Source organism: Crassostrea angulata, chromosome 3 (assembly GCF_025612915.1).
Source record: "Crassostrea angulata isolate pt1a10 chromosome 3, ASM2561291v2, whole genome shotgun sequence".
NCBI classification, from domain to species: Eukaryota; Metazoa; Mollusca; class Bivalvia; order Ostreida; family Ostreidae; genus Magallana; species Magallana angulata.
In genome coordinates, this window is record NC_069113.1 from 12,771,309 (window position 1) to 12,790,392 (window position 19,084).

The 19,084-nt window shown below is 33.5% G+C and overlaps 2 protein-coding genes across 7 annotated transcripts; one reads left to right on the forward strand and one right to left on the reverse strand.

Moving 5' to 3' along the window:
- Window positions 1-2,021: 2,021 nt before the first annotated feature.
- On the forward strand, window positions 2,022-10,838 carry LOC128177468 (uncharacterized). Its single transcript, XM_052844177.1, has 7 exons — window positions 2,022-2,545; window positions 4,741-4,948; window positions 5,389-5,508; window positions 5,630-5,779; window positions 6,157-7,764; window positions 8,215-8,262; window positions 8,359-10,838. Exons 1-7 carry the CDS (start codon window positions 2,093-2,095, stop codon window positions 8,820-8,822), a joined length of 3,051 nt encoding a protein of 1,016 aa, XP_052700137.1. The 5' UTR covers window positions 2,022-2,092; the 3' UTR covers window positions 8,823-10,838.
- A 643-nt stretch (window positions 10,839-11,481) lies between these two features.
- On the reverse strand, window positions 11,482-17,427 carry LOC128177471 (protein-L-isoaspartate(D-aspartate) O-methyltransferase-like). 6 transcript variants are annotated; one of them, XM_052844182.1, is made up of 8 exons: window positions 17,285-17,427; window positions 16,973-17,028; window positions 15,839-15,916; window positions 14,286-14,422; window positions 13,960-14,064; window positions 13,395-13,607; window positions 12,609-12,778; window positions 11,482-12,075 (listed from the first exon to the last, which is right to left on the reverse strand). In XM_052844182.1, exons 2-8 carry the CDS (start codon window positions 16,992-16,994, stop codon window positions 12,042-12,044), a joined length of 759 nt encoding a protein of 252 aa, XP_052700142.1. In that variant the 5' UTR covers window positions 16,995-17,028; window positions 17,285-17,427; the 3' UTR covers window positions 11,482-12,041. The 6 variants fall into 6 exon arrangements, with proteins under 6 accessions (XP_052700142.1, XP_052700144.1, XP_052700141.1 ...); XM_052844184.1 differs by having other exon boundaries at window positions 16,920-17,028; window positions 17,285-17,393; XM_052844181.1 differs by having other exon boundaries at window positions 15,839-15,994; window positions 16,920-17,028; window positions 17,285-17,393.
- Between the last annotated feature and the right edge of the window lie 1,657 nt (window positions 17,428-19,084).

Genomic DNA, 19,084 nt, shown 5'->3' on the forward strand with positions numbered 1-19,084 from the left:
GAGAGAGAGAGAGAGAGAGAGAGAGAGAGAGAGAGAGAGAGAGAGAGAGAGAGAGAGATATGATGATGATGATGATGATGATGATATAGAAGGGGGCATTCTAACATCAATTTTCTTTCTATCGATTTGAAATATTGTAAAAATGAAACGATCGAATACAATGTGATTTAGAGCAGACTATTGCACGTTAATTTTGTCAAATTACGAAGTCCAAATTCATGCTATACATATCAAAACAATTCTTATTATATGTTAGAAACTGGTAACCAACCAGTATGCTCTAAATCACATTGTATTAAATCGTTTCATTTTTACAATATTTCAAATCGATAGAAAGAAAATTGTTGTTAGAATGCCCCCTTCAGTATCATCACCATCATCATCATATCTCTATCTCTCTCTTTCTTTCTCTCTCTCCCAAATTTGCGTATATACTTTGCTATGTGGTGTCGCTGATAAGTTTACAGCGGCAAACATACAATAAACATACAGGTAGTTGCATTTTATGGGTCAAAAATTTATTTCAATGAATTTATTTTCACTTATGTAGTCAAAATTGATGTTAGTTTTGTTTAAATTCCGTTTCGTTTCGTTTCGATTTTTGGTTTCGTTTCGTTTCGATTGGTTTCGTTTGGTTTCGTTCGATTTCGTTTCGTTTCGATTTCGTTTTGCACTTTACATGCGCCCCCTGATATACTTGGTAGTACAATTAACCTCTTTCTGTACAATCTATCAAGGTGAATTTAATTTCTCCATCCTTGACAGGCTGAACAGAAAGAAGATGACTACTTGGTTCTGAAATGCAATTTTACAAATATCATTTTAGAACAATTTTTTATTTTTTTTAAATTGACTATTATATGCTTAATAAATAAACTTTTAATGTTAAATATGTATTCTGCATTGATATTTGTAAACAGATTTTAAGCCAAGGCGTCAAATGACTAAATCAGTGCTTATTCCCGTCAGATAACATTTTTAGCACATGCACAAAAACATTTCGTCAGCCTGAAAGCAGCTGGCAGCAAGCAGATAGCAGTAAGCAGTCAGCAGTTGACAGCTGACATTTGGCTGTCGTATATGGAATTCCATACTATGATAAGTTTAAAAGGGAATCATCTTTTTCTTGTGCAATTAAATTTGGAAAGAAAAATATGTATGTTTATAAAAATGATACATTGCTCGAAATTGAAGCGCTGATTTTAAAAAATTATAAATGTTGATTTAATAAATACAAATACAGTTTAAAAATTCATACTCGTTACATGCACATAAAAATGAAATTCCAAGCACTGTATCTCGCTTTCAACTTAAACAACTTTCAAGTATTCATATTTTGATTATGCATCAGTAAAAATAAAAACCCTAGAAAAATCATTTTAGACATTAAACACATCCCTTGGCAGTTATTTTAATTAAGTAATACACTTTAATTAATATTCTTATGCATATATGGGTAAATAAAATTGTTACAGACATGCTTGAAGCCGTATTGCGTTATTCGCGAAAAGTACGCTGTAACGTTAGACCGCAAATGCCCCCCCCCCCCCCAAAAAAAATGGGTGCTACAATGCATCATTATAAAAGTTACTACTGGAGCAATTTTCAAACAATCTTAATCGTTAAATGTATATTCTAGAAATGTTTGCGGAATAAAATGAATTCTTATATATATATATATATATATATATATATATATATATATATATATATATATATATATATATATATATATATTCATTTATGAGATTTGATATAAATTAAATGAATTTAAATTTGCATCTTACAAAGAATATTCGAAAGTAGAACTATTTACTTAATAAAAACACCAATTTAATTTAGAGCATCCTTTTTAAGAAAGGTGTTACTTATATGAAATACACACTAAGAAGGTGATTTTACACCTCTAAAAATTCCTAATTAATTAAAAAGCATGATATGTAATGGCATATACATCTCCGACAAATCGGAGAAGGGGGGTCGGTTGAGTGAGGGACTACTTTCTTTTCGGTTTGTCAAAAAATTGCGCTTGCGTGTCATGAGAAGGGGGACTTCCGTTTCGGTAATACTTGTCAATGCGTTAACGTAAACAATGAAAATACTCTTCTATTTCGTGACTTTAATAGTTCTTGTGAACACCAAAGAGAAATTGAGTGGATTAGAACAATATTTTCAAGATCCTAGGTTTTGGCAGTTTGTGGAAAAACGTCTAGATTCCAAAAATGAAGTGAAGTCGAAGGTCTCCGATGTCCCTGATGAATCTCCGTCGAAACCAAAAGATCAATATGACCCAATAAACACTCATTCTGAGGGTGACAATTCAGAGGAAAATGTGCAGTCTGATAAACATCAAGCTGACCTGATGGAAGACACATTGGGGAATCTTTGTCAATACAGACCGAACGCTAGTTTGATAATCCGTTCCAAAGCATCCATCAACAATGGTGCTTTTTTTCTTAAGTCGTTCAACAAGAAAACTCGTGAAGAATGTGTTAATGCTTGCTGTTACACACAAGGGTGTAATTTAATCGTGTATGAAAATAAGGTGCGAAAGGGACTTGGTGGTTATAGACAGTTCCAGTACAATCACTAGATTATAAAGCTTGATTTACCTACATAGCTTTATTTACCTACCTGAAGTAGGTTTATTTGCCTACTTAATCATACTTTTGTCTTAAATGGGCATTTGTACAAAAGTCACACTTAGGTGCAGCAATAAATTTCAACTTCTGACTGATATGAAAACAATTCATCATAAAAATTACTCTTGGATATGTTGCTCTTTCAGCACAATAGTAGTCAAATTTCTAAAAATTTTGGGACTATGTAAAGCTGTTTATGTGTTACCAAAGAGTTACTTCAATAACAAAAAAGAACATTTCTTGTTAACATGATAATTGATTAGTCATAATTCAGCACAATGTATCACACTTATCCATGCCTCATCACACACATGGTGTCATACAGTTACTCTAACAATAGAAATGCATGTTTTGCTTAAAACTGCTCAAAAGCAGCATTGTTTTTATTTTTTTCTGCTCTGGGTTGCTTTTTTAAACCTACAAAGTACTAGTATATGCTGACAGTTCCTTGCAACTTTTTGTCTGTTTTACATAAAAAGCAGAATTGCATAAAGGTAGCTAAATTTATCTACTTCAGGTAGGTAAATAAAGCTATGTGGGTAAGTCAAGCTATGTAGCTAAATATAGTAATTTTACTGGACCTGATACATGTAGAACTGCATAAGTTTAAATATTTGTTCATCTGTTCTTTGTTTTGTTTCATTTGTCCATCATCATCATATTTGTTTAATGCTTTTCATAAATACATAGAGCAGTATCAGTGATGACAACAAAATCATATAAAATGACAATCAGCTTGTCAATGTTTTAAGAAAGAAATTCCAGCTTCTTGCTGGCCAATTACAAAAAAAAAAATGTTTAGATTTAGATTGATGAATGAGTGACACCAGAATTGCTTCTCAGACTCTGGCATATGCCTAATTTGCTATATGAAGAGACTAATGAAGGAATCTCAGATTACTTGTTTGTTGAATGTATTATTGTGAAAATTTAAGTACTGGTATGCATTTACTAAAAAAAAAAATCTTTAGACTCTCATTGAATCTTTTTCTGGATGCAATCTAATTACCTTTAGCACTTTGGGCTTAGTAATTTTTGCATGAAATCTCCAAATCTATACAATTCTTTTTGCAAATAGAAAAGATTTTTCGTAAAAATTATACTTACAGTTGAACTTTGATATCTCGAATGCAATATATATGTCAGAGTGATTTGTAAGTTCCAAACATTTATTTTTTTAACTAATTTACACTCAATATATCGAATGCTCAGATATCTCTAAGTTTTTAAACAGTCCTATCTAGTTTGAGATAACGAAGTTTGGATGTATTTATCATTTTTTTAATGAAATACATGAATTTGATTCAAGCTGATATTTTTTAACTGGATCAAGGAGTCAGTTATTCTTTAGAAATGTTTTACGTTAGTGCTTTTTGTAGAAACTGAGCTAAATCTCTGTAAAGGACTATGTGCGGTTTAATGCATTTTTTGCCCCCAAAATCAAAGTTTTAGAAAGAGCTTTAAAAATAAGGTGAAAGATAGTTAAAATCATATTGAAAATAAAGGTGTAAAAGGTTATCACCACAGTGACGTCATAATGTAGAAATGACGTCATGAAGATTGCATTATTTTGATAAATTGATGTTTTGTAGCAAAATATGGGTGTTTTCCGTTGGTTTTTCGACTGGAAAACATCGAGCGCAGGCTTGCTCAAGTACCATTTTTTAGTATAATGTGTATAACTATCTGAAGAAAAACATATGTTAAAATCGCACTTGAGCAGACCTGCGCTCTATACTTCCGAATGCAAAATATAGAGCAAAAATGAGAATATCTTCATTTGTTTGCAAATTTGCGGGAATTAGGTCATTTAGGTGACGTCATAGATAAAAAGCGAATGAGCAATGATGACTAAAATCAATATTAAAGTTATAGGCATCCTCCATACAATGATTTGTGAAAATTTGGATTTTTATATGATATAATTTAAAAATTGGTTGAAATCGGGGGCAGAAATTTGACCATTCCGCACATAGTCCTTTAAACAGAAAGACAAGCATACCAATATTTTTGATCAATTGAAATTTAAGCTGTTCATGTTCTAATAACTGTATTTAGAAAAGGCTTTGCTATGTATATTTCTATTTTTATTTTGTAGGCTGAGCACAACTGTTACCTTTTTAACTGTGGAACACCAAGTAAATGTCTGTTTGCAGAACATGCCAATTACACTTCAATGTTTTTCCCTAACCACGCGGCACCCAGTTCATCTTCAACAGGACATCAACAACAACATGAAAATGAATTGGAGGGTCTCAATTCAAAAGAGACTCCCAAGCCAACTACCAATGCTCCTAGAAAAAATGGTATTAAATTGGTTTTTATAAAGTGTAAAAGTAGAATTTATATTAATTTGGACATCTTTCTTTTCAACTCAGATAATAAACATCATAGATTTGGAGACAAATGAATAATTTGCATCAGTTAAAAATCTCTTTTAAAAATTTCCTTAAATTTTTCTGGGAGGTGGTAAAAAGTCTGGTATCTTACTGCTGAATAGAAATAGCCATATCCAAAAATTTGAAACATTTTTTTTACAAATTTCATATACCAGTTAAATTTATTGAGAAGGGAAATTAAAAAGGTACCATACAATAAATTAAATCTTACATGGTCAATTCATCAACTTAAAACAATAGTATATCTGTGACTCAGTTTCTGGTTTTATAGGTACGGTAACTTTTCATCTTTGATAAATAATGAATAAAATACCACCTTTGCATCTTAGTCTCAACTGATTTTACAGTTCCTTTGTATGGGAGATGTGACATTGACTGGAATGAGGAATGTAGCGATAGAAATGCTGAATGCAGAGATGGCATTTGCAAGTGTTCTTACGGATATCATGCTAAATATGGAATATGCAGTAAGTCTACAATACCTATCATACTGAAATTTGTGATTTTTGCTATAATTTGAAAATTTCAATACCAAGGAATGAGTAAGGATGTATGTTAACTATTACAACAATTTATGTTGCCTTGTAGGAGTTGACTGTCCCGATTCTGCATTTGAGTGTGAAAACAAAGGCCAAGGGTTCAATGTCCCAGAATGCATCTCTAAAGACCATGTATGTGACGGACAGCCACAGTGTGCGGATGGTTCCGATGAGGAGACATGTGCCCCTCCTCCCTCAGGTATGTATAATCAAAATGCAACACAAAGATATGTCTACAGAAATATTTCAATGTCCTATTTGTCTGGTGAGTTGAAGAACAGAAAAAAGAGTCACAAGAGTTTGTTAATTTTTCAGGTTGCTGCAATGCATTAAAAAAGAAGCATTAAAATTTTCAAAATTTTTATCACTTTTTAGCTTTTTACACATTTTAATCAGTAAAATACTTAGAATACTGAGATGATGGGGGACTGTAATCAACTCAACAGATTCATTGTTGTTTGAATTAATGAGATTTTTTAATCGAAATTGATCAGCTTTGTTCAAAATATATTTACTGATGTACTGTATATTTCTTTACTAATGTCATGATAAAATGTTATTAATAACAATAATTAGCAATGACAACAACCACAACCACAACAACGACTACGACTACAGCCAAACCTACAACATTGAAAGCTGTTCAGCAGATCCTCAGCAGACAAGGTGTGAATGACCAGGTCCTACCCCAATACTTCCCTAGTAATGTGAACAGGTTACCGGTAGGATCAGATACGAGTATGTACAATGGAAATGCATACTACTGGCCATCTGGATACAACCCCTTGTATGGAACACAAAATGTTCCTCAAAACTATGGAAGGTTCCAGCCTGGTGGAGTTCAATATCCATATGATCCAAGGTTTTACAATTCCTATGATAGCAATGGTAGACTAATAGGTACAAACAATGGATACATAAATCCAGTGCAAGACTATTATGGCAAGTCAGCCACTGGAAGTAAAAGTCATGCTCCTAGTTCCCAGGCTGATTTAGGAACAGGGAATCCAAAAGGTTCCAAACCTTATTCTGGAGAGAGATACTTTAACAGGAAAGTTGCACCTGTTCCGCAAGGAAGAGACGGAGCACCAGTTTTGAGTAAACAAGTAGCTTCAGGCCAAGATCATATATTGAAATCGACTAGTATGCCAACAACAGTTCATTCCACCCTGCAGTCAGTTTCCACTAAAGGTAGCTCTAACAAGTGGAAAAGTCAAAATCAACAAACAGATTGGACCCAACCAGACCAGACTGGATGGAAGAGCAGTTCTATCAAAAATTCAAAGAATCATTTCCGGAATGATGTTCCAAGCTGGAAAATTGATGATAAAACACAGGATCTGGCCCCAGACAGTCAAAATGAATGGGAGAAGACTCCAAACTCAGCACATGATAAAATGGATCAAAAAAATAACAAACTAGAACCAAATGAATCAGAACAACAAACATCTTCAGATTCCATGAGTTCTCCACATTCTGATAAGAACTTGCAACCAGAAACTGGAAATCAGGAGGTGCCTGTGCCACACCGCGATGCTGCTCCTGAGAGGACTTGGAAACAACATACAGAATCTAACATGGGCAATCCCAACCTTGGCAGTGAGACAAATATGCAGAAAAATGCAGAGGATGCTGGAAAAGGCAGAATAAATGAAGATTCTCATGTTCAGGGGAATACAGATAGTGCTGAATCTCAAGGAAGGAAAGGTCCCATAAATCAAGATGGTGGACAGTCAGGGAAATTAAATGAACTGCAAGGATGGACAGAGAGTACCAATAGGGGTAATGGACAGACAGGTACTAATCACAAACAACAGAATAGCATGGCAAGTGGAATTCAAAGCCAGGGAAGAAGCAGGGGAAGGTCCAAGGGTAGAATAAGTGGTGCCTACCACAGGAAACAAGGGATCAAGGATCGAAATCAAATGGCAGATAAATCAAGTAAGCTTCACAAACAGAAGCAGAAGGAGGTACAGCAGAACACAGGCTATGACAATTATCTCAACAAGAATCCCCTGGGAGACCAGCGCAAGACATCGAGCCACAGAAGGCCGTTACATAGGTACGACGGATCTCGCTACCCATTCTACGACAGTCCCTACTCCTACTGGAATTACGACTATTATAACTATGACGATAATCCTAACAAGAAGTACCCTTCTTCCAACAACCAAGAGGATACAGGTACCCAGTGTTGTCTAGCTGTTGTCAAGTTGTTGTGGACAACTGTGTGTGAACACACAGGTTTTGTTGATGTGGATTTTTTTTTCTTCCTTATATTGCAGTGTAATCTTTTTTTTTAAGGTTATGAATGTACTTTTTTTGTATAGACTATGGTTTTCTCCCTTTTCTCTGCATTTTTAAATTATGAGTATATTTTGTTTTTTAAAGTTTTATATTTTTCACTATTAAAGTGTCATCAATGTTGCACATTGTAGTGAAATAAATTTTGTTGTAGTGTGTAGCTGTATGTATGTCTTCTTGAATTTTTATTTTAGCCGTATGAAATTATTAAGCAAAAAAATGTTGAAATTTGCATATCTATATGGTATTTTAAAAATTTATTTTAAATATGAAATCTAAATTTTCAATGTTATGTTGTGAGATTCTAATAACTGTTTTTGTCTACTCTAGATTACAAAGACTCTATGGTGGATGAGGAAGGAAAGAATGTTCCATATGGTATGATTCTCCTGATAAAATTAATTGCTTGGATTTTTTTTCTTCAAATTGATAAATTCAGCATAGTTTTGTACTGTTGATATATGTGTTTTACAGATACTACTCCAAAGCCCACACAAAGACCTTCACCAAGACCTAGACCAACAACGCCGGCAAAAACAACCCTGGCACCCGACAGTAGCGCTAATAAAGACAAAGATCCAGACCAGAAGACAAGCATCAAGGAGAAAGACCCTGATCTACAAACCGCAGACAATAAGCCAGCACAGCCTAGTCCAAAGACAGACAAAACACTGACCCCCAGCAAAAACTCCACCGCCCAAAACGTTCCGGACAGCAGCGGATTGGGAGGGGAGGTGGTGGAGAGTCATGTGGTGGTGGAGAGCCCCACGGACAGCCATCAGGGCCCCATAGTGGCCCTGGGCCTCGGGCTCGGTATCACTGTTATACTCTTGTTTTTTGTGGGTTGTCGGTTGCGGAACGTTAAGAGGCGTATCCGTAAAGGACGGGCCCTGCATTCTAATGAAGCAGATTACCTGATAAATGGGATGTATCTGTAGGAGAAAGTGTACTGAGCACTCTAATCTAGTGCTGTGTAAGGGTGTGTTTACTGCATTTTAAACTGGGGTGGGTTACTGATAAAATTTGATATGGTTAGAAAGCATAAAACTATATCTGGCCTAATTTCATTCCTTGTCCATCCTTTTAGTCATGGATGTTCAATCATGTTTACCAGTAAAATAGATCAACAAGTAAACACTAAACCAGTTAAATTTTCCCTTATTGAAAAGTGTCTCTGGTTTTGTTACCTTGACAATAGGGGACACTTACTTCAGGTTTTTTTCATTTTTAATAAAAAGATAAAGTGGAATTTGCATTTTTTACTTACATGTAAGAAATTAATTTTACACATATGATATTTGTATTCTGCACATGCATGTAAGGCATAAATTCCACAAGCTCAATACTATTCCCACCAAAAGAATAGGTTTGATAATGTAATTCTGAATCTCTGATACTCCAGGTTGTACGTATAACTACATTTTATGTGCATTTTTGTTATGACAAATGAACAAGCCAAATTGTTTGATACTTTTCTACAAATATTATTATAAATCTGAGAAATCCACTAAAAATTTTAAGCAATATTGTGATGCAATTGTTTTGTACCAGTGCAGTGAGTCTTGGCTTATATATTATGTATTATAAGTTTGTACTTTACTGTGCATTACTTGTATTGATTAAATTTTTCTTCCTGTGATTTGAACAGAAATCCATAAGTTTGCCCTGGTTTTCTTACTTTGATGTTCTTGTGCTGACATTTATTGTAAAAGTATCTACCGTAGTATATATATCTTAATTTTTTCCTTTGTATTTTTTTTATTTTGTGCAGACAAAAAAAATGTGATAACATAAGGTTGTATCTACGCAAGTGGATAAAAATCCTATTATTCTAAGTGTGTAGGTTATGTACTTAGAAGTTTCGTCACATTCTGTTACATTTACATTCCATTCCTTAAAATTGTTTGTTGTTTCAAAATTTTATTTAAGAGACTATTTATCTAGAGTTACACACTGTAAGTACAATGTGTACTGTATTGTCTAGAGTTACACACTGTAAGTACAATGTGTACTGTATTGTCTAGAGTTACACACTGTAAGTACAATGTGTACTGTATTGTCTAGAGTTACACACTGTAAGTACAATGTGTACTGTATTGTGGTGAATCAAAACAGCCTGCCTCATTTTTTTATTAGAATTTTTTTTTATTTCAAGGAGAGTAGCTATAACATTTACAGGGGAGATAACAATATCAATTTCTATAAGAAATTTATATACATATACCTATTTAAGTCTCATGGGATAAAACGATTAGCTTTTTTGTGCAATAAAAAGATTAGATATCTGATTGAGATTTTAAATTGTTAAACACTAACTGCAATACTGTTGATTGGTATAGTGATCTTCTCGTTCTTGGTTGTGTTTTTTTTACAGAGAGACATTCCAGTCTATTTACTTTTTGAGTGCATTCAATTACATTTGTATCATTATAAAAGTCAATGTCTTTTATTTAATTTTCAAACCACTCATCTGAAGTGAGGGAGTTTTATTTGTAATGCACTGTAAAATGAAATTGTAATAAGACAGTACTAGTACCGGTACATGTAATTCTACGAACATTCCAATTACCTACTTGTTCTTATCTTGTAAATAAATGAACATTAATACAGTCAAACTTCGTTGTCTCGAACTAGATGGGATTGTTTAAAAACTTTGAGATATCCGAGTATTCGAGATATCGAGGGTAAAATACTTAAAAAATTAGTAATTGGTAATTGGGACTTACAAATCACTTCGACATATCCATTGTATTTGAGATATTAGTGTTCAAGATTTTGAAGTTCAACTGTATTTATCATTTAGCACTCCCTCAAAATGTTACCTCTAATTTACAACAGGGTCTTTGGTTGTGGAATTTAAGGATCTGTATTTTGTAATGTTTCTGTCATTTTTTTTTCTCTATTGTTAGCATGTATTGTTATTTGTACTTATTAAAAGATCTGGATTTCTAAAACACTCTTCTTATGAAATATAGACACTCTATACATAGAAATTAAGCAAAGCATTCCAGCGTTTCATCAGTCATAGATAAGTTTGGTCACAGACACAATGGAGATTAATTCAATTAGAAATGGCGGAAAAACCTCTATAGCAGAATGGCTAGACCCGTATATATTCAGTCCTCAATTAATACCTTGTCTATTGATATGTTTAATCAGTGTAAGCATAAAATTGATATCTAAAAAACTCAAAATATCATCACCTCCTTGCTCCCATATTTCAGTGTATCACAGAATCTCATCGTGGTAACACAATGTGTCACGAAATTGTAAAACTAAAAAGACTTTCATTTTTTATTCAGCTCTTTAAAAACAAAAATAAGCACTGGGTCAGATTGAGTTGTAACCTTTACTTATGTAAATACTTCGAGCAAAATTTTATAATTCTTTAATTAAAAAAAAAGATTTGTACATGGTTTTTTTTAATGGTATAAAAATTATCTTACTGTGGATCCAACAAATTTACAAAGCTTATTTAACCACCTAGTGCAACACTAATTAGTTGCCTGAAGTTGTATACTGGCATCACATAGGAGTCTTGACAACTTGATTAGAATTTTGTTTCACATTTTACCACACATAAACAATAAACACGCATTAACATATTCATAGCTTTTATTGTAATTAACAAGATTTAAGCTAAATCACTCCTAAGCATGCTCTGTACAACATACAGTGGTTTAGATTTTATAACAAGGAATTAAATAACAAGCCACTGGGTATGTGCAAAATTCAAACGAACTTGAAAAAAGTCCATGATAACGAGTGTTGAACAAATACAGGTTTAAAATGTTGTTTTGCTTTGGCTTAAGATAATTCTTTTAAAGTTTTAGTTGATAGAAGAACAATATATAGTATAAAAATAGTATATACTAGTATTAACCTCAAAGTAACTGAGATATTTACCATGTTTACCAGTATTTGTTACCTTACATAGATATGAATAAATTATGGCTTGGTTAAACAAATATACAGGTAGTTCAATAAAACATATGAAAAAATGCAAACAAAACATGTCTTTATTGACAATTTGACCATTGAATAGTTCAACTTTCATAAGAAATTAAAACATGTCACTTGTGGGAAGGAAGCATTTAACATTGCATCATACCTCAGTATACCGGTAGGGTTTTTTTTTTATTCTGAAACAGATCAGGTCATAAATCTTCATGGGAATCAACTTTTCCTTTGCTGAAAAGAAGAAATGAATATGTTTTAATGATGTTATTGAGGGCGAATATGCTTTATTAGTAATATACTTAGTATGTGAGGGCTCATCAACTCCTTTAGCTACAAAAGCATTGGCATCTTCTCATTGCTTACAAAGATATTCATAAAACTTCAATGATTTCAAAATGTATATCTTTGAGTACTAATATATTAAGAATATATCAAATCAATTATTGGAATCTTTTAACAGAAAGAGAGGTACACAAACTTGTGGGGGCTAATTGTTTGTATATTTTGCAGATATATGTACAGATATTCCTAACCCTAAAATAAAAACCCGCCAAAGTTAATGAAGAAACAGCATTTATATTTGCAAACCATGAAAACCCAATCACCATAAGTGCAAATTATTCTACAATTATGACTTTTCAGGAATGATAGATAAAGGATAATTGACATTGGTTACATAATTGATGTGCAGAGAAATAAAGTGCATATTCAATAGGCACCTATAAAGGAAAGGTTACTCCCTCATGCAAAAAATTCATTTCCACCTGGGAACCTGTTTCTCCTTGCTTGTGAGTGGCACATAGATGACGCCCATTAGGTTTTTCCTGGTGATTGTGTTGTCCATTCCTTTATCATACTGTTGTAACATCTGACTTTCTCCTTGGGGTCCAACTGGAATTATCAACCTTCCCCCTGGGGCTAGCTGATCCAGAAGCTGAAAAACAGTAAAGACCTGGTCAATTCTCCACTTCAGCTTTAACAGTCACTGTCAGTATAAAACTTCTTGCAATTATTAAACTTTTAATATCTAAATTCTCTACAATGCTATACATGCCTTTTAGAAAACTAAAATGAAAACTTAATTAGATTGAGCCACTATACAACTCAAATTAATCATGAGACCATCCAAACCACTTCTCTATAAATATAAAATATTTATTAATAAATAACGTATAAATGTGAAGGATTTGGAACTGATTTTATATATGTACTGTGAAATCATTAAAATTACAAAGAAACAAACTTTCTTGGATTCTCAATATAATATTTTAGAGGTTCTTTCAATCTTTTGGATGCATCGTTGGAAACCTATGACCAATCTTGCATACGCTTACTGTCAGGGCAGGAAGTCTACCATAATGCAAGACTAGTGGTGGGTTTTTTAAACAATAGTTGAGATGTAATTTTGTGGACTTGCTTTCTATTTACAATAAATAAAGATGGAAATAATTGGGAACGTTAACTCACAGGTAGGGGCTACCCACAAAATTTGAACCACTAACAAAACCTATAACGATTTCACAGTACCCTGATGATCAGTGTGAACTTACTGCCTGGGGTAGAGTGGCAGCTGCTGCCCCCACATGTATGGCATCATAGGGACTGTCCTCAGGGAAGCCCTGTCTCCCATCACCACTCACAAGTTTCATCTGCCCCGATTCTAACAGTGACGCTAAATTACTATCTTTTTTAATATTTTCTACTGACTCCGACACCAGCTCTGGAATATGATCTATGCCAACAGCTTTTCCAGAAGGTCCCACCTGAAATGTGTAAAAAAAAATGTGTAAACTTTAGCAGTTGTATACAGTAAAACACAGACACAATGAAAACTCGCAAAACGTGCTTACAGTTAGGCGTGTAGCTGCCTATACGCAAGTGATAACATATCATTTACAATAGGAGCCTGACAGTGAAGTCAATTCATTCCATCAATCTTCAGTTTGTATAATTTATTTATAAAGAATGACAAATAACATTTATAATGAATGAAAATTGCTCCTCCCTTAGGCCTTACTGTACAGCTGTTAATTACTGCAAGAAATTAGTACCATAATTGGACTATATTTAGCTCTTCACAATACACTGCATTAATCTGCAATGCAAGCTAATTACCAAGAGAGCCATGCAAGCTGTAAGATAACCACTTCCTGATCCAACATCTAACGCTCTTTTTCCCTCTGTCAAGTGATCTGATAGAAGTTCCAGGGCATGGGCGTGCTGAAAAAGAGGTGCTAATTCAATTATTCATATTGCAATCATCATAGTTTTTATTTACGATGGAAAATAGCATTTATAGCAAAAATGGTTGTAATATGTATTTCCTAGTGCAAAGAAGAGGATGAGTTGTTAACACACGCAGAGACAATCTCTAATAATAAAGCTAAAGATGAAATAGTTTTGTACACAAAGCATAGTATAAGATTACTTTTTCATCTTACCATGTGTGGTGCACTAATGGTCACTGAGTAACCAATGGTTTGTGGCGAGTCGTTATACGGATTGAACTTGCAGAAATTTGCTCGGTCAACTTTCTTCATCGCATCTATAACACGCTGTGTCTTCAGAATATCATTTTCTACCAAAAAAAAAATGTTGTGCATGTATTAGAGAACAAGTACATGTATTACATATAGTAAAATGAAAAGGTTTTTACAAGTCTAAAAGTAAATATAGGAGGTATAAAGGCATGATGCAGTGGAATATTTTAATCCAGTATGTATAACTGTTTTCATAAAGTTTACATATATTGAGCCAGGTGAAGCAAATGCTCTATACAAGTATGACATTGTAAATGTATAAAAGTCAAATTTTGAGATCTTAAACATCAATGTCTACATTCAATATCTACAAGTAGTTATTGCAAATCATGCTGTAAATTTTTACAATATCTTTTTATTTTATTAGCAAACAACAGTTTTTTAAATTCCTAAATGAGTTAATTTTTACCAAATTTGATCTCCTGAAATCAAGTTTCTGTTAAAAAATTTGCTACTATTAACAGCAATACAAAAAACTCCAAGTATTTAATGCCTAACGGAGCATTTAGATAAAAGGTTAGTACAGGTCTAAGGTCATTTCTTGCCAAGTACCTGTTCTGAACGCAAGTTAACATTTTCAGTGTAAGGGGCAATAACTTATACAGGGTGTCCCTACCATTTAGACTTAAAAAAAACTTTTGATTAAATTTATTCAACAAAATATCAAGAGCATTTTCATAACTGTATATGATGTAAATTTTCACTCAACAAATTTCACAAACATTCATAAGTTTTAGAGAAACTGGGCTTTGTTTTTAAAAACAGAACAAAAAAGATGGTGTGTCAAAATGACGCCCTATGTTATCAATGACAATTAACGTCAATTGGTTGAGTAATATTCCTCACAACAATCACTGTACGGATTCCATTTTCTCTAATCTTGTCACTTTTTAAATAATCTGTTGCTTGTTGAGTTGTTTCCCCATGGTATTCTCATTTCATATATAATACAACTAAATCTGGGGTCTGTGTTTACAAAAATACAGTTTTAAAATGAAAGATGCCTGCTCTCATGTTCGATTCATCTTGAATGAAATTCAATTCAATCAAGGAAATATGACGCATTTTTGTGACATCATAATTCAATGAAAAATGCATTTTTCTCATAAATTTTTTTTTGAGAAAAAATCAAACTATTTAACTTTTATTCACAATTCACAAGTTTTGGCCAAACACTATTTAATATATAAGCATTTCAAATGGTATCAGATATTCTGGGACACCCTGTACTTTGCAAGAATCCCTCTTCTCATACCAGCATTTTATTCATACAAGACTGTGACAGCTTAGCCTACACACGTAGCTCTATATGAGCCAGAGTGATCTTGAAAACTATGACAGCATACATTAATTTGTTCAGTATGTTCATAGGACCTAAATATTTTACCTTGGGAATTAAAGCTGCTATGATCTTGAATGCAGCCCTGTACAGCATTTTACAATAAGCAACTTACTGGCAAGGTTGTCTATCAGATCCACATGACTTTTGCCACTGGAGCGCCAGGCCATGGTTCTGAAGATGCTGACCAATCCTGCAAGAATAAGAGTTCTTTCCAGTATCCTTCTGACTGCCATACCATGAAAATAGCACACCAGAGGAACTCACAATCCTAAGGTAACAAGTCAACTCGTCATCTGGTGAATTCGGCACCTGCATAAATAGTGAACTCGGCACCTGGTGAATTCAGCATTATGAATCTGGTGAATTCGGCACCTTGATAATGTATTTTTTATCATTACTAAAGAACACATAATCATTATGTGCTTATGACCAGGAACTTATACACGTCCCTGTTATGACAATTAAATAACAAATTTCACTTATCACTATGCGTGAATAAAAACAGTTAAAAACAACTAACTACAAAAAGTATTTATGTTTATTATAATAATTAACAATAAAATTAAGGAAGAAATAAGGTTGATTTTTAAACACATCAATTCATTACTTATATTATCTGCAATGCATTTATAATAAACATTTTTTAAATAATTAATACTCAACATCAAAGGTACTTAATCATGTGTTATTCAGTGTGTACCTTGTTTAATTGCTAAAACAGTAAGATGTTAGCGGTGTATTCCTAGTATACATGTAAGGGGCTACCAGGTGCTATTAAACGGTGTATTCCCCGTACACATAGAAGGGGTGAGGTACTAATTAGTAGGAGGTTAATGAAGACACCCTGTCAACACATGGGCCACTTCCCTGTGTCAGTTGTTCTTGTGACTTTGAGAAGACAACAACTGTTACAATTAATGGATAACAGTTAAACCAGTAACTAATGAATTAGTTTGCATCTGTAAATAAATCTGGTTGTAAGTAATAAGTTACTTTGTAAACCTCACCTTTCTTAACAAACATACAGTTCCATGATAACAGTACAAATCAAACAGTGTGTAAAAATAATAAATATATCAGATTTTTCAAAAATGCGTGTCTAGAAACATAGAGATAGATGAATAATATACAAGTGCCGAGTTAACTAGATGCCGAATTCACCAGGTGCCAAGTACAATTGATGCTGAGTATACCAGATGCCGGATTCACTATTCTCGGTGCCAAATTCACCAAGTTCCGGATTTACCAGGTGCCGAGTTGACCAGCATTCAATCCTGTAACACTGAATGGGATCAGTGGGATCTGCAAAAAGTGTTTTCCATTTTCAGTATTTTTTATAATAACGTACTGTCTGTATGAAATTGTATGAATAGTTCATATCGATTATTAGGTCAGTAGCAAAATAATGATAATCGATATTTAAAGATAAAGAGGAAGAAGTCTGTGTTGTAAAACGAAGCCCAAAGGATAGAGGAAATGCGAACGATACCAAGACTTTCAGTTTTTATGGTTTTAGAGCTTACAAAAATTACGCAAATTATTGTCAACAAATTATTACCTCCCGTTTCAAATACTTTGATTCCACGACGAAAATATCCTAAATAAACAGCAGAACGTAGTTTGGGCTCGCCATAAGAACTTGATTTAGAAAAGTCTAGAAACTATCCGAATAGTCTCAGCTGGTGCGGATCCAGCATCTTGCCCCCCCCCCTCCAATCGGCAATCCTCGGCTGATTCCCCTACGCTTCATACAAATTGTCGAGTGCGCTAGACATCCGAGTAGTTCCGAGTGCCCTTCCCCCTTCCTTTTTTTAACCACAGCATAGCAAACAAAGTTTATGGTTATTGGATATAGACATGTAGTATATATAATTAATTATATACATTTATATATATACTGTACATTAGTGATGACCAGAGGTTCCTGGTGAAACACAGAGTATACATGCAAGTATCATGATGAGATATTTTTTAAAAAAAGGTACACGCGTACGGGACATCTTTTCTTTTGGAATCGTTAATGTTTAAGAAGCTTCCATTCCTCGCTTTACACTGCATGCATTACCCACTTTAAACAGTTCAAAAATCTGCTTTTTATAAAAAGAAACTGAAGTCTATACGGAGAACCAGGGAAGTTCATGCATGACAATCGTCGTTGTCGTCGTAAACTTTTCATATTTTCATCTTTTTATTCAGAACCTGTAACTTATGTGGAAGCATCCTTATATAGTGTAGATCCAGGCTTGTTTAAATCACGATCCCCGGGGTACGATGGGGACACAATGGAGACGAATTTTTACAAAAGAAATACACAGAAAAAATTGTTCTTAATTTAAGGTAGTCCTATACTCGGCACTAAATGAGCTCAATCATTAAAAGCTTAGCTTTGAATGATTAATATACATTCTAGCAATATATACTGTATTCAAAAGAAAATATGCATGTTTACATGCTAATTTGTTTGTTATCACCTCTCGGACGGGTGTACCCCCTTGCGAAAATTATTTGCCAGACGTCCGTTTTTCCTAAAAATAATAACCAATTTTGGGAAAATTAGAACTGAACATACAAAATAGAGTATAAATATTTATTTAAGTCATATCTCATCAATAATTTTGCGCAAATTTTTGTAAGTAAGTACGCTTTATGGACCTGATGTATCAAAATATAATACAGAAAATGCAATGCTAGTATCGCGTTTGATAATTTTTTTACTATTTTATGGACTCAAACTTAAATTCATGGTGTTTATTCTATAGATTGACATCTTAGAAAAAAGATTAAGTAAAATAAATTATATGTTGACGGATTACTTTTCACGCTATAAGCTCTAAACCAAGTAGACCCTGACGAAAAAATCCGTAAAAATCACATTTTGCTACAGTTTTCTGCCTAGATCTGTCAACAATTTAATGTTAGATATCATTCAAACATTAATTAATTGACGATTGTTTAAATTCGAAATAGCTTCTGTCTCTAAATTGAAACCGGTTTTAGCAAAAGAAAAAGAAAATTTCGGGGGGGGGGGGCATCAAAACAAAGAAGATATAAGCATACCTGAGATCCTGGTTAATCAGAAACTTCGTTTTTCATTTTACTCTAACAGAATCGAGTTTCTCAACATTAATCATTTCTATCTCTCATATAATACATATATTACCGTTCTAATTGCTTATTATTGCCATTGTTTAGGCCTACAACAGCGATGTAGAGCAAAATCAATACCGGGTATCTAAAACGCTTTGTAAAAGTCGAACCAATATTGTAAAATCCGTATCATGACGTAGTGCGATACTCGGACTACTTTAAAAGCCAATCTGCTAAAAAAAAAAAAAAATCTGTAACTTGCGTGGAAGCA